This window comes from Choloepus didactylus, chromosome 20 (genome assembly GCF_015220235.1).
Source record: "Choloepus didactylus isolate mChoDid1 chromosome 20, mChoDid1.pri, whole genome shotgun sequence".
In the NCBI taxonomy this organism is placed as follows: domain Eukaryota; kingdom Metazoa; phylum Chordata; class Mammalia; order Pilosa; family Megalonychidae; genus Choloepus; species Choloepus didactylus.
In genome coordinates, this window is record NC_051326.1 from 32683396 (window position 1) to 32698666 (window position 15271).

At 33.3% G+C, this 15271-nt stretch overlaps 1 protein-coding gene across 1 annotated transcript in view; it reads right to left on the reverse strand.

The window, feature by feature from the left end:
- Window positions 1-271: 271 nt before the first annotated feature.
- The window catches only part of PBK (PDZ binding kinase), a 35984-nt gene continuing 20984 nt past the window's right edge, over window positions 272-15271 (reverse strand). The window contains exons 4-8 of the mRNA XM_037813017.1: window positions 14776-14918; window positions 14022-14191; window positions 10341-10470; window positions 1758-1931; window positions 272-1215 (exon numbers count right to left, since the gene is read on the reverse strand). Of these exons, the coding sequence (XP_037668945.1) occupies window positions 1016-1215; window positions 1758-1931; window positions 10341-10470; window positions 14022-14191; window positions 14776-14918 (817 nt within the window). The 3' untranslated portion in view covers window positions 272-1015. The remainder of the gene's footprint in view (window positions 1216-1757; window positions 1932-10340; window positions 10471-14021; window positions 14192-14775; window positions 14919-15271) is intronic.

The following is a 15271-nucleotide window of genomic DNA, read 5'->3' on the forward strand; positions in this document are numbered from 1 at the left end:
TGTGACAATAATTTCTAAAATCTATTTACAGCCAAGTCAGGGCATACCACCTAGATTCACAGGCACAAATGACTTTGAAAATTACCAGGGATTATGGCTCAGATAGAAACTACTGATCCAAATCCACCTCATTTTACAGATGAACAAAATGAGACCAAGAGAGGGAAAGTTACTCACATTCACTCCATAACTTTAAAGGAATACTCAAATCAATTAGAGTACCCAAAAAGATAATGCTGAGACATTTCCTGGTATCTAAAGTATCCTTTATTCTCTAATAGTCTCATTTGGGTTTCATTATTTTTATACCAGAACTGTGAAATGTTTAACATTCAATCAAGTAAATAAAAAGTAAAAAAAAGCAATTTCAATGCAGAAAATACATCTAATAAATTAAAGCAAAAACAAAAGATCTGGGGAGATCCATAAAAACAAGGCAAGCTATAATGACTCTTACTCAAAAAATAAAAAAAATAAAAAATAAAAAATCTAGAAATACCCAGGGAGCTACTCTTTTGAACCATATTCTCTTAGATTCCAGTTATCATATTTAATAAGCACACCGGCCAAGAAATGTCAATAAAAGGCTTAATGTTTAAAATAGAAGCAAATGTAGACTTATTTTGTACTGCACAATCTGCTCATTTCAATAATCTATTAAAATAGAGAATGAGAAAGATCATTAATGAAAGTAATGGTCACTCAATCTGAATTAATGTTAGGTATAGAGCTTAAGCATTTTATTGCTAGTGTTTTAAATCTGTATGAACAATCTCAAGTACTTGAGTAGAAAACACACTACAATCCCAAATGCTTATCATAAGCATACAAGAAATACCCTAATATTAGAAATGGTTATTACAATATTAACAAGGTGCTATGGTCTTAAAATAGGCAACTTCCAAAGAGTCTAATTACAAATTATCATGGTAAGTATATAAAGGTATTACAGTAAACAGAGTAATTGTATATATGAGCCATACTTCATGCTGAAGTAGTAACGAATCTGAGGTGGTCACTGTACATCCATTTCTAAAGCTTCAACAATGTGTACAGCAGAAGGACGATCTTTAGGATCTTCATTTGTGCAGACAGAGAAGAGTTCAATCACTTTCTGGTACGATTTATCCAGTTCTTCCATATTAATAGGTGGCCTAGTTCCCAAAGCTGCATAGTATGCTTCATCATCAAAGTCACTTTCATCAAAAGTTTCATCTGCTCATGAAGAAGTTTGCAGATTGAAACGAACACCAAAATCACTTTAAGTCATGGAAAACCTGAGTGACTGTTCAAGTTCACACTCTTGAAACTAGAATTCATCATGTAATATGCTTAACTTTATACCATAGACAGTCTCTTAAACTGTCCCACTATTGAATAGATTAGCTATTGTCTTGGATTTATAAGTTATCAACCCCTATACTCTTCCTTCCTGTGATAGCTTTCCAGTCATTTTCTCAGGCCAGGGATTTTAAAGATAACTTTTTACCCTTTGGATTTTCTGATATTATCAATGAATTCCCATCTCATTTGTATGAGATTATACTTAGATGGTATCAAATTAGTCACAAATATGATTACAATCTATATCTTAAAAACTACACTATATCAAACTTGCTCTAAAAGAGCAAATTTTAAAAATTTAAAATAAAATTTAAAAAATTTTAACTTAATGGAAAGATTACATATCATCTTATAAATTAATCTTTAGTTCAAAGTGAAGAGATGTGATTTATGTTAAAAATATGTATTCATACCTTCATCATCATCATCTGGAAGATTAATGTGTGGAATAGATAAAGTCATCATTTCCCAGAGAGTAAGTCCAAAGGCAAATACGTCTGCTTTGTCAGTAATAACACCATTTTCCTCTAAAGCCTCCTTGGGTTTCCATGGCTCAGTGCCAATATAACAGGCCTCAGGATCAGTCACTGAAATAAATAAAATATAGGTAAAATGGTCATAGGGGCAGGCACTCTAAACCACTAAGAAAGGCAAGCAACCCAAAGAAAATGATTTGAACAGGTAGTTCACAGATTAATAAATTTAGCCAATAAATATGAAAATACACTCAATATCACACTTAATAAGGACTACTTTTTCCTATCAGATTGGTAAATACTCACAAAGCTTGTCAGTCTCAAGAATGCAGGGGAAAAGTAATTCTGTTAGAAGGTGCTAAAAAGATAAGAGTACGGATGTCAAGAATACAGACTCTGGAGCCAGACCGCCTTGCCTGGGCTGAAAGATACTTGCAAACTGTGTAACCTTCAACAGATTACTTCAACTCTGTGCCTCAGTTTCTTCATTTTTTGAACTATGCTATGTTAGGTCAAGAGAAACACCATCTCCTTGGTTCCATGATTCCTCAGTCAGGGAAAAGAGAAAAGCATATGGCTCTTAAAGCTTCTGGACATAGTTCCACTCACATTTCGTTTTAAATTTTAGCCAATTTGTCAATATCAATGAAAAAGCAAGATGGAATTTTGACTGAGATTGCACTCAATCTCTAGATCAATTTGGGAAGAATTAACATCTTAATGATATTGAGTCTACCAATCCACAATCATGATCTCTCTCCATTTACTTAGATATTTCTTAACTCTCAGTTATATTTTGTGGTTTTCAGTGTAGAAAAGAGGTCTTACACTTCTATTTCTAGTTAGCTCAGAGTTTTCATGATGAATGGATATTGGATTTTGTAAAATGCTTTTTCTGCATCTACTGAGATAACCAGGTTGTTCTCCTTCTAAATTTATAGATATGGTAAATTACATAGATTTTTTTAATGCTAAAATAACTTTTCCTTTCTGGGATAAACCTTAGTTGGTTAGGATGTATTATCCTTTTTATGTGTTGTTAGATTCAATTTACTAATATTTTGTTAAGGATTTTTGCTTATGAAAGATAATGAATTGTAATTTTCTTTTTTTATAATGTAATTTGTAAGGTTTTGGTATCAGTCATCATAATCTCAAAACCAACTGGGGAGTGGTTCCTGCTCGTCTATTTCCTGAAGAAGTTTGTGTAAATACAAATGCTTCCTTGGATGTTTGATAGAAATCAACATTGAAAACATCTGGGCCTTGAATTTTCTTTGTAGGAATGTTTCTTTAATAGTTATAAGGCTATTCAAATTTTCTATTTCTTCCTATATCAGTTTTGGCAAGCTGTATTTTTCAAAGAAATTGTCCATTTTAAGTTGTCAAATGTGTTGATGTAAAGTTGTTTGTAAATAATCTATTATCCTTTAAATATGTGCAGAATCTAGAGTGATAACCCTTCTTTCATTCCTGATATTGGTGATTTGTGTTCTTTTTTTTTCTTGATCAGCATAGCTAAGGATCTATCAATTTTGTTGATCCTTTTAAAGAACTAAGTTTCAGCTTCATTAATATTTTCCAGTGTTTGTTTTTTATTTCATTGATTTATGCTCTTATCTTTATTATTTCCTTCCTTTAACTTACTTTGGGTCTGCTTTGGTCTTTTTTTCTAGCTTAAGATGGAGCAATAAGTCATTGAGTTGAACCCTTTCTTTTTCATTATCATCCATCTATGGCTTTCCCTCTAAGCCCTTCTTTAGCTATATCGCACACATTTTGATATGTTGTATTTTCCTTATCACTCAATTAAAAATATTTTCCTATTTCTCTTGTTGGGTAATTTAGATATGTGTTGTTTAATTTCCAAATACTTGCAGTTTTCCAAGATATCTTATTGTTATTGATTTCTAATTTAATTACATTGAGGTAAACAAACATACTCTATGATCTCTTCCAAAATTTTGTAAATTTCCCTTTTCAGATTTGAAAGAAGCTTTACTTTTGCTATGACTAGGATAAACTCAAAGTCTTACAAACAGGACATTCACTACGAGATGTTGGTAAACAATATTTTAAAAAAATGGAATTTTTCAGTATTTAATTGCTAAAATCTCCATTTCTTTTTAAGGTTAGAGTGATCACAAACTGAATTAATATAATTCACTTTCAAGTAATAGAGAAAAACAGGGAGCCTCCTCAATGAAAGACACTTTCCTTCAGAAATAAAGAAAAATTCTACCTTGAGGGTCTTAAGAAATTTATAAAGGAAGGGGGAAAAGAAGGAAGAGAAAACTAACATTTGAAGAGCAAAAAGAAAGATTGAAAGAAGGTAAAAATGAGAAGCCAGAAGTCATGGAATTGAAAACTCCAATCAACACTCATTCATTCATACAACATTGTGGGTGTACACCAAAGTAAGGCTGTTTAAAGAAAAAGTGAGAACAGAAGTACCATATCCAACATCAAGAATAGGAGGAGATGAATGACATCTCGATGGCAGCCTTTGTTCTTAACTCAGCTTTAAGGCAATAAAGTTTGGAAGGCAATCGTGTACATTATAAACTCCTTGAAGGCTTTTCCCTGTTTTAGTTTCCTAGGCTGCTGAATGAAGATACCATGAAATGGTATACTACCTTATGTCTAAGAGACACTTAAAGGACTGTGCAACTGGGTAAGAGATAAATCTATAGACATGGTCCAGATAGGCAGTCACTCTGTGGGGATGAGGAAGTATTCATGCCCCATTCTAAGTAGATCAAATTCCTATAGGGATGCACCATGCTAAAGAATAGCTTTATAGAACTCTGGAACTAATAATCAGCTTCAATTTTGGAGACCCTAGCTAACCACAAGTGCATTTACTATCTGTTCACTTAAATTTCTCTAAGTCTGCAATTAGCATTTAAACATAACAGAAGTAGTTCCACATGCAATATTACTGATCAAATTTGCTTTTTCTGTTAAGACAAATTGTTCTTAGAACAAAAGTTGATGATGAGATTCATAAATTTATTACTTTTTTGTCAATATAGAAAAAACTTATATTTTATTGCCCTTTACTACATTCAAGAAGTTTAAACAGACATCACCTTATTCAGTTCTCATAGATACTATCCTAAATTGAAAAATGATGGAACTGGAACTTCTTCCTACTCATGCTTCAATTGTCAGCCTAAGCTTATTTATTTAGGGAGGCCTTTCTTGACATCTAGACATAGTTGTGTGTCACTGCAATGTTTACCTAATTCCTTGGAACATAACTGTCATTATCCTTTATTATTACTTACTCAAGTGTTACTTTCCATCCTAATTTTGAGCTCCTACAGGGTAAAGACTATATCTATCCCATTTTCCACTATACCCATAGTGCCTAGCACAGTGCCTGACATGTACTTAGTATTAATAAATATTTGCTAAACAAATAAATGAATAATTCTAGAAATAACCAGTCAAGGTTTTGGCTTTTCATAGAACATCCTTATATATATATATTTTAGTTGTAAACATGTAGATATATTACCTTTAAAATATAAAACTTAAAAATAAACTTTAAAAGATTAGGGTGGGGTTTTTTCCTCAAACTTTTCTTAATGTGTATGTATACACACATACACACACACACATTTAAATGCTAGTTTATCATCGATTCATCTCACATAACATATCTGGATATATTTCAAAGCTTGCAAATATAAATCTACATAATTTTAATGGCTATATGGTATTCTAAAGTGTAGTGGTACAATAAATAAATTAACCCATCTCTTATTGGTGATCACTCTTACATTTTGCATATGTTTATTTCTGCTGTTTTGCTACAATGTTAATTTTTTTAAGCCCAAACTAGCTCATATACAACAGTTAAAAGATAATTCAGTGATTTTTTTCTAGTACATTGATGTTATATTTGAAATGATCAGAAGCAAACTTTCTCACAAAGAGAAAACTTTGCCCTGCAGAAGTGCCTTCTGTTAGTGCAATGGGTAGCTGGTTTGGTACCTTTATGAACGAACCACTTTTTTATAACATTAAACTATCTGGTGGAGCTGTGAGTGCAGGTAAAGCAGTGGCCAAGACATTCCACCATGCTTAAAAACACACATATTTTTTAAGAGAGCCAGATCAAATTTTTAATTTTGATGGAAGATATCTATTGAAAATAATTGCCTTCATATGTATCTTCAAGGTAGAACAAATTGTTACTTTTTTATTGTTATTATTGATATTTTTGTTAGGATTGTTTATGTTTTTATTATTGCTCTGGTTTCAAAGTTGCATAGGTTTTGAGCCCTCTGTCACAACTCGCTTTTTAAATAAACCTAGTTATATTTTGTGACTTGCAGAATGTGAGTTTTTTCAGGAATTAATATATCAGATTATTGTAAAAAATGTCTGTACTGCCCAATTATTTCATTGGGATACATTCTTAGGAATGGAATACCAGGTTGAAAGGCATATAGATTAAAAAAAATTTTTTTTAAATACCATCTTTCCAAACTGCCCTCTGAGAAGGCTATACCACTGTGGTAGTTACTAGTACTGTTCATCAAGTAGTTCATGTACTCCACTTTCTATGCACAAGTAAGGATAACACGTTCTGGCCTGTCGTAGTTGGGTAGAGCCATTACTAGTTCTGGCCACTGACAGTGAATGGAAGTGGCTTGCTTGCATCATTTCTGAATGGGAACATTTTAACTGCTAGTGCAGGACTCTCTAGGGCAGCACTATCCAATAGAACTTTCTGTGGAGATAAAAATATCCCATATCTGCATTGTTCCGTGTGGTAGCCACTGATCACATGTAACTACTGAGCATTTGAAATGTGGCTAGGGTGACAGGAAATAACTTAAATCTTTTAAAAATATTAATTAATATAAGCAGTCACAAATACCTAGGGGCTACTGGTATCGGAGAGGCTGGCTCTAGAGCTCTTTTACCCTTCACACAATAATGGCAATGTTCCATATTAGTGGTTGTTCCATCAGCTTGGGTCCAAGGTGAAAATGACATGGAACACAACCCTAACAGACATGCAGGTTGAGAAATAAGCCTTGATTGTTTTAAGCCACTGAGGTTTTGGAGGGTCTGTGTTACCATAGCAAAGCCTATCCTAACCCAGATGGTACCCCAACTGCAACTTCTATTCAGTGTATGGGTACATGTTAACCTACCCTGTTGCTCAGACTAGAAATCTTTTTATTTATTCAACTATTTAATATATTTTTAAGTCGGGTACTATCCTAGGAGTTGAGGATATTACATTGAACAAACTGTTCAAGGTTCCCAACATCTTGGAGTTTACAAGGCAAATGGAGGAATGGAGAAACATTAACAGGCAACTTGAATGTTGCCTGTTGATGAGGATCACTAATCTTGTTATTTAATTTGGCTCTCAAAAAATCACTAAGATTAAATAAATATATTTTCATATTTACCTGCTGTTTTTATTTTGTTTTCATTCAGCCTGTTCATGATAGGGATTTTACTTTTTGCTCATTGATTAGTAACAACTTTTTATACATTAGCGATGTTAACCCTTTTTTATATACATATATGTCTCTGATAGTCATATTTTAATACCCACTCCCAACCCTGCAATATAGGAATTAAAAAAAAAAAAAATTGGGGGATAATCATAGCTTTTCTTTAATGGTTTCTAGCATTGGTATCCTGTTAAAAGTCCTTCACAACTCCAATATTAAAAAAATATTTACCTATAATTTTTTCTATTTATTTTTCAATCTTCAGTCTGCAGGGATTAAAAACATGAAAATAGAAACAGATTTGTTTTTTCTAAAATGTCCAAACATCATTTATTGACTAAACTACTTCTTTCTCACTAATTAAAAAATGTCACCTTTACCATATAACAAATTCTTATATATTTTTGGGAACTATTTTTTTACTGTATTATGTTAAATTTATCTGCCAATTTTGGCATGAAAATCACTGCTTTAATTACTGTAGATTTATAATACACATTAATATCTGATCAGGAACATTCCTCCTCATCATCCTTTTATAGTCTTTTTCCAACTGTTTGAACATGTATCCTCATGAATGAACTAGATTCAGATTGACATGATCTAAAACAGGTCATTATGGGATTATGTAGAATTCCCAGATTTTCTAATTCATTAATTTCTACTTTCTGCTTTCCTTAGGTCTTCATTTTTTTTTTTTCAATTTGAGTTGATTAGTCTATTTAGTTTCATAAAAGTTAAATAAGGAAAAAATTTTCATTTTAGTTTGACAATCAAATAGGTTTTGATTTGATGCAACATTTTCATTATTCTCTGAATATTTTATAACTGGAATTTGAAGTCTTCAGCCAAATATTATTAAGAAATGTTTTAAATTCTTAAAAATTTTGGAGGTTTTGGTTTCCAGTTTTATTACTAATTTCTAGATTTATAACTCTGAAGTCAATGCATGCCAACTATTAGACTATTTCTACTTTTTGTAATTTGGGGTTTGCTTTTGTGACCTAAAATACAGCCAATTTTAATAAATATTTGTGTTCATTGAATCTATTATACACCCCATATAAGACCATGTTCTTTTAATCCAATCTTGCGAGGGCAGACCTACTGAGGGTGGGATCTTTTGATTAGGTTATTTCCATGGAGATGTGAGCCACCCAATTGTGGGTGGGACCTTTTGATAGATTATTTCCATGGAGATATGACCCCACCCATTCAAAGGGGATCTTAATTAGTTTACTGGAGTCCTTAAGAGAGCTCAGGGAAAGAGAGCTCAGAGCTAACACAGACCCAGACACTTGGAGATGAAGACAGAAAGACGTCTGGAGATGCTAAGCTAAGAGATGACACCCAGAGTTTGCCCCTAGGAGAAGCTAAGAGAAAAGGTGAGAGACACATTTTGGAGAAAAGCTAAGATATGTAATCCAGAGTTTGCCCCAGGAGAAGCTAAGAGAAAAGCTGAGACATTTTGGAGAGAAGCTAAGATACGTAATCCAGAGTTTGCCCCCAGGAGAAGCAAGCAAGGACCCACAGGAGTTGAGACAGAAGCCCAGAGACATTTTGGAGAAAGGCACAGAAACCAGAAGCTAAACCTGGGAGAGGACCAGCAGACTCTGTCCATGTGCCTTCCCATGTGACAGAGGAACCCCAGATACCATCAGCCTTTCTTCAGAAGGTATCGTCCTGTTGATGCCTTAATTGGGACATTTTCATGGCCTTAAAACTGTAAACCTGTGAACTAATAAACCCCATCTGTAAAGGCCAATCCATTTTTGGTATATTGCATTCCAGCAGCTTTAGCAAATCAGAACAATATTCTAGTACCTAAAAAACAGCCTTATTATTTACTCAGATCTTCTATATTCTTAGGGTGCCTGTTTCATCTATTAAGGAGTGAGGAAATTGTGCTATCAATCTAATCTATATTTTGTTTGAGAATCTCTTCTTTTATTTCCAAAAGTTTCTACTTTACAAAAGTTATTTAGCATAAGAGTTCATGAAAAAAAAAAGTTCATGACATTTCTATCTTTACTAATGAATACAGATATCATTATACAGTCATTCTATTTGCCTGTTTTCTTCCCTTCGATTCAACTTGTAAACTTTCACTGTAGCTAGAAATTAAGGTGTACATATATTTTAAACAGCATCTGTTAACCTTTCCTTACCTTAAATTCACATAAAGAGACAAAGTTCAATGTAATTTACTAAACAGCAAGTTGAAAACAGAGGCTTTCTGGAGGCTGGTTCCTGGTTCTCATGAAGAAAATATCTTAAATTACTGAGAAGTCAGTCTTTATAATAAAAGAAGAATAAGTTGGGGAAGACAAGAGGCAAAAAGCAGAAGACTGGCCTTTTTAGCATCCCACTTTATTCTTCCACTCCTCTGTCTTTTACCAGTTCCCAAAATCTTGTCATTTTGCTTATGCTAAATCAATTCCTTTATAAAATCTTATGATTGTGATTCCTTATTAAAATTTTATTTTCTATTATGAGATTTTTCTTCTCTTTAAAATCCCAACCAAGTTTCCCCTAAGTGATCTTCAATTAAAAAATACATTAATATATGCATAATAAGGAAAGAACTGAAACTGTGGAACTGTAACTCATAACAATTTTTGATATAACTGCTTGTGGGACTGTACATTGAAAGTTAATACCTTTCTATATGCATGTTATATTTTACAATAATGGGAATAGCTGAAGTTATGGAATTGTGACCCATGACATTCTTTGAAATTTGCTCTCTAATTACTTGTTAAATCATACTTGGAAAGTTATCACTGTTATGTAAATATGTTAAAGTTTACAATAAAAAAATGCATTAAAAATATATTACATAGTAATAAGAAACCAATAATTTATATTGTGTGTGTGACAGGGGAGAGGACTGGAGAATGAATGAAAGGAGACAGGAAAAGGAGACACTGTATTATATAATTTTTGAGTATATACTAGTTTTTGAGTTCTGACCCCAGGAATTACCTATTAAAAATTGTATAGAAACAAAATTAAAAATTAGAATACTACTTACCAGTCATATTTTCATCCAATGGTAGAGAGACTCCTACATCACAGATTTTAACTGTTTCAAAATCACCTTTAATTACAACATTTGAAGACTTTATGTCTCCATGAAGCAGTTTCTTTTCTTGGTGCAGATACTAAAATAGTGGAAAATTTAACACATATGAGCAAAAATACAAACTAATAAAAAACATGATGACCTTAAAATAAAAATGATGACTCAAACTCCCTTCCTATAAACTACAGGCTTATATTTGTCCATCAAGCCAAATCATTTGAAGCCAGAGAAGAGAATGTCCCATGTTATCTCAGCCTGCTATAATGATCAGCAATCTAAAAGTCTTTAAAAATAGATTTCTACTTATAGACATGTTAACTTTTATTTTTGAACCCATTACACATATTTTATATCAAAATATATCATATATTTCAAAATATACTGCAATTTTACTTAAGGATGGTAAGTTTTAGAAATAATTTTGGATCTTTACAATGAGGTATACTTTCCTCAAATTGTTGAGATAATACAAAACAACTGATGATGTTAAGGCCACACAAATTTATAAGAGCTGAAGAGGAAGCAGAAATGTAATCTAAGACTGTTTTGTTCGATACACTAAACTCTTATTGGAATTCACAAGTAATGATATTCACCCACAATCAAATATGTCCTACAAAATTGTTAATTGTTTTCATTCATCAGCATTTAAACATCTACTTTGTGAGCTAGACCTGGAAATGTTGAAGAGACAATTTTTGGTATCTACCTGCTCCTTATACAGAACCACTTAATGTGTTTAATTTAAATGTCGATGATCATAAATTGAATATGCCCAAATACATGTTCTTTTATTGTATGTTTTTCTTTTTTGTTTTTTTTAATTTTTTTTCCATACAGTTGATTTAAAAAGGAAAAAAAGGTGAAAAAAAAAAGAAAAAAAAAAAAAATCAAGGAAAAAAATATGTAGTGCCCCCTTGAGGAGCCTGTGGAGAATGCAGGGGTATTCGCCTACCCCACCTCAATGGTTGCTAACATAACCACAGACATAGGGAACTGGTGGTTTGATGGGTTGAGCTCTCTACCATAGGTTTTACCCTTGGGAAGACGGTTGCTGCAAAGGAGAGGCTAGGCCTCCCTATAATTGTGCCTAAGAGCCTCCTCCCGAATGCCTCTTTGTTGCTCAGATGTGGCCCTCTCTCTCTAGCTAAGCCAACTTGAAAGGTGAAATCACTGCCCTCCCCTCTACGTGGGATCAGACACCCAGGGGAGTGAATCTCCCTGGCAACATGGAATATGACTCCCGGGGAGGAATGTAGACCTGGCATCGTGGGACGGAGAACTTCTTGACCAAAAAGGGGGATGTGAAAGGAAATGAAACAAGCTTCAGTAGCAGAGAGATTCCAAAAGGAGCCGAGGTCACTCTGGTGGGCACTCTTACGCACAATTTAGACAACCCTTTTTAGGTTCTAAAGAATTGGGGTAGCTGGTGGTGGATACCTGAAACTATCAAACTACAACCCAGAACCCATGAATCTCAAAGACAATTGTATAAAAATGTAGCTTATGAGGGGTGACAATGGGATTGGGAAAGCCATAAGGACCACTCTCCACTTTGTCTAGTTTATGGATGGATGAGTAGAAAAATAGGGGAAGGAAACAAACAAACAAACAGACAAAGGTACCCAGTGTTCTTTTTTACTTCAATTGCTCTTTTTCACTTTAATTATTATTCTTATTATTTTTGTGTGTGTGCTAATGAAGGTGTCAGGGATTGATTTAGGTGATGAATGTACAACTATGTAATGGTACTGTGAACAATCGAATGTATGATTTGTTTTGTATGACTGCGTGGTATGTGAATATATCTCAATAAAATGAAGATAAAAAAATGTAATTAATTAACTTGACTATGCATACACATTTAAAATCATTGTTTCTTAGATGATAATTCAAATTATTTTGTTTATCCTACCTATTTAAAAATTATGGTTTTTCTATAAAAGTATTCAAATATTATTTTGAAATACTACATTTTTCCAAGCTCACATTTAATAAATCAATTTTATTTGAAGTCTTAACATGGACGTTGACATCAGTATCATCATTATGTGATCCACTGTTTTTTGGGTTTTTTTTTTTTTTTTTTTTTAATTTTATTGAGATTGTTCACATACCATACAATCATCCAAAGTTCCAAAGTGCACAATCAATTGCCCATGGTACCATCTTACAGCTGTGCATCCATCACCACAATAAATTTTTTTCAATTTTTAGAATATTTTCATTACTCCAGAAAAGAAATAAAGACCAAAAAAAAAACCTCGAATCCTCCCATACCCCTAACCCCATCCCCCCATTATTGACTCATTGTATTGGTATAGTACATTTGTTACTGTTGATGAAAGACTTAAAATACTACTGTAGTACATAGTTTGCAATAGGTATACTAGAGCTGGGCCCCACCTCCTTCTTCTTAGGGAAGATACCCTCCTAGGGAGTTATCTTCTGCACTTGAGTTGCTCCTTTTCCTCTCTGACTCTGTTATCTCCACCCCTGTCTGGGTCAGAGTGCTGCGAACTGAAAATGGCTAAGGCTATCTCCACTGAGCCACTCAGGTTGAGAGAGAGAAAAAGGGAAAGAAAGCCCCCTTTCAGAGCCAATCCATGCCCCCCAATTTTGCCCGTTGGTCAGAGAGAGCACCTGGTCTTCTGGGCTCCCTCTCCCAGGGCACAGGAGTTCTCTGGCTCTTTAAGATCAGTGGTCTCTAAAAGCCTCTGTCTGCTTGTTAGGGGTTTGTCTATGTTTGTAGCTTGCATTCAGCAGTCCACATCTGTTAATTAAAACCCTAGTTGGAGCTGGGCTGAGCTATATTCGCTTGCTCCAGGAATGCTTCCTCCTATAGCAAGGTCTTGTAGCTTAGCCTGCCGTGGGGGGAGGGGACTCCCAGCGCGGTTCTGCAGTTGTTACTTAGAGATTTTATGCTGCGATTTCAGCCATTCCACTCGATCCAGGTTGGTATACCATGTGTGTACAGTCACGGTTATCCCCCAGTATTTGTTTCAGATTATTTACTAGTTGCTCCTGGTTGTTTATTAGTTGCTCCACGGACTAACTAAATTCCACTCCTCTCTATGCCGCCATCTTGCCTCTCCTATGTGATCCACTTTTGAGTCAACCCAACCATTCTCTGGAGCCATCATTACTCTGCTTAAGTTATTTAGGATGAGACTCTTTAAATTCTATATATTGTTTTCTATTCAAAGGTATAATAACTTATTTGCATACATGGAGATAATTTTTTTTCATTTGTTTTATAGATGTACATTCATGATGTCCAAAACTTAACATTCTGCAAAGCAATCTTTAAGAGACTAGTTTACATCAACATGGCATTAGGAATAAATAATAAGGTTGTGTTAAATAAATTAACCATTTTAACTAAATCTAACAGGTGATTGCCACCTGACTGAGGTTATTTCAAGCTTATTTGAGGTCCCTAAACAAAACTTTGGTAATCAAGATACATAGTGCACCCTGCAACATGAAAGACTCTACAGACTTGAACACAAGGCAACTCCCTCTTTTGGGAGAGGAAAAAAAAAAAAAATCACACATTATATTAGGTAAATAATGTATTTAATTTCTTCATGTCCCATAAAAGACATTTAAATATAATGGCACAGTTACCTTTAACCCTCTTGCCATATTCAAAGCAACTTTTAAAATCATGGCTGCTGGGAAAGGACCCCGGCTGTCTTTATTTCGTTCTTCTATTAAATCATTTAGAGATTTTTCACCTCCATATTCCATAGCAAGACACAGGCTACCATCACTGGCTTCAGTAAAACCACGATAACCTTAAAGAAAATAAGACACTTTCTTACTAGACTAGGTAAGAACTATAGCATTTAAGATTTTTACAGCAATGTGTTTGAAAACATGCATCTGGACCAATAACTGACAAACGCACAATAAATAGCTATTATTTACAAACCTAAATAAATTATCTAAGTTAAAATGCCCTCAATGTTCGCCAGTAGTAACACAAATTAAAATAATTTTTAATATTTTACATGCTTCCCTAAATATAATGGTTTCACCAGCCCTATAGTATTAAAGATGCGAAATGAAAGCCAGAAAATTATCTAAATGGATTTAAATTATCTGAATGAAGATCATTTTATATTCCTGAATTCTCCATGTACCAGGAGTCATAATGATTGTATCTATTCCCATCAAGTTTAAACATATACTTATGCATTTAAAATATTACATACTATTTTTTAGTATAAAATTTTCACATTAATTTGATCCCTGCCAATCTCCACCCCCATCCTTCTCATTTCTATTAGTGAAACCAGTTAAGGGATTATATAAACTATTTCTGGGTGGACAGAAAAATATTATATCAGATACTACTACCAAATAGATTTAAACTTACCTATAATGTTTGGATGGTTAAGGCTTTTCAAAATTTTAGCTTCATCAGTTAGTCTCTTTTCATACATACTTTGATAATGATCATTACATCTAGAATTGATCTTTTTCACAGCCCAAGGAGAATGAGTCAAACCTCTTGGTGATCTAAAAATAAAACAATAATAATAATAATAAACATATAGAAAAGAATAAAAACCATAATACATTTTCAAATGACTAAAAAGAACTGCATTTTGAAAGAACTTGATAGTAATTTGCTATTTAAAAAAAATTTTTTTTAAGTATTTTAGACTATTAAAAACTCGGCTATATTTCCTTTTTATTTAGGAGTTATATTGCTGATATATTGAGAGAGGTCTGATATCTATACATTGGAAAAGAGCGGATACAAAGAGAACTAGAAGAATAGGATAGAATGTTATAAATTTTAAACCTGAAAATTGCTATACTGTTTTCTCATTTTTCCTGTAGAACATGTTAGACTATCAACTGTTTAT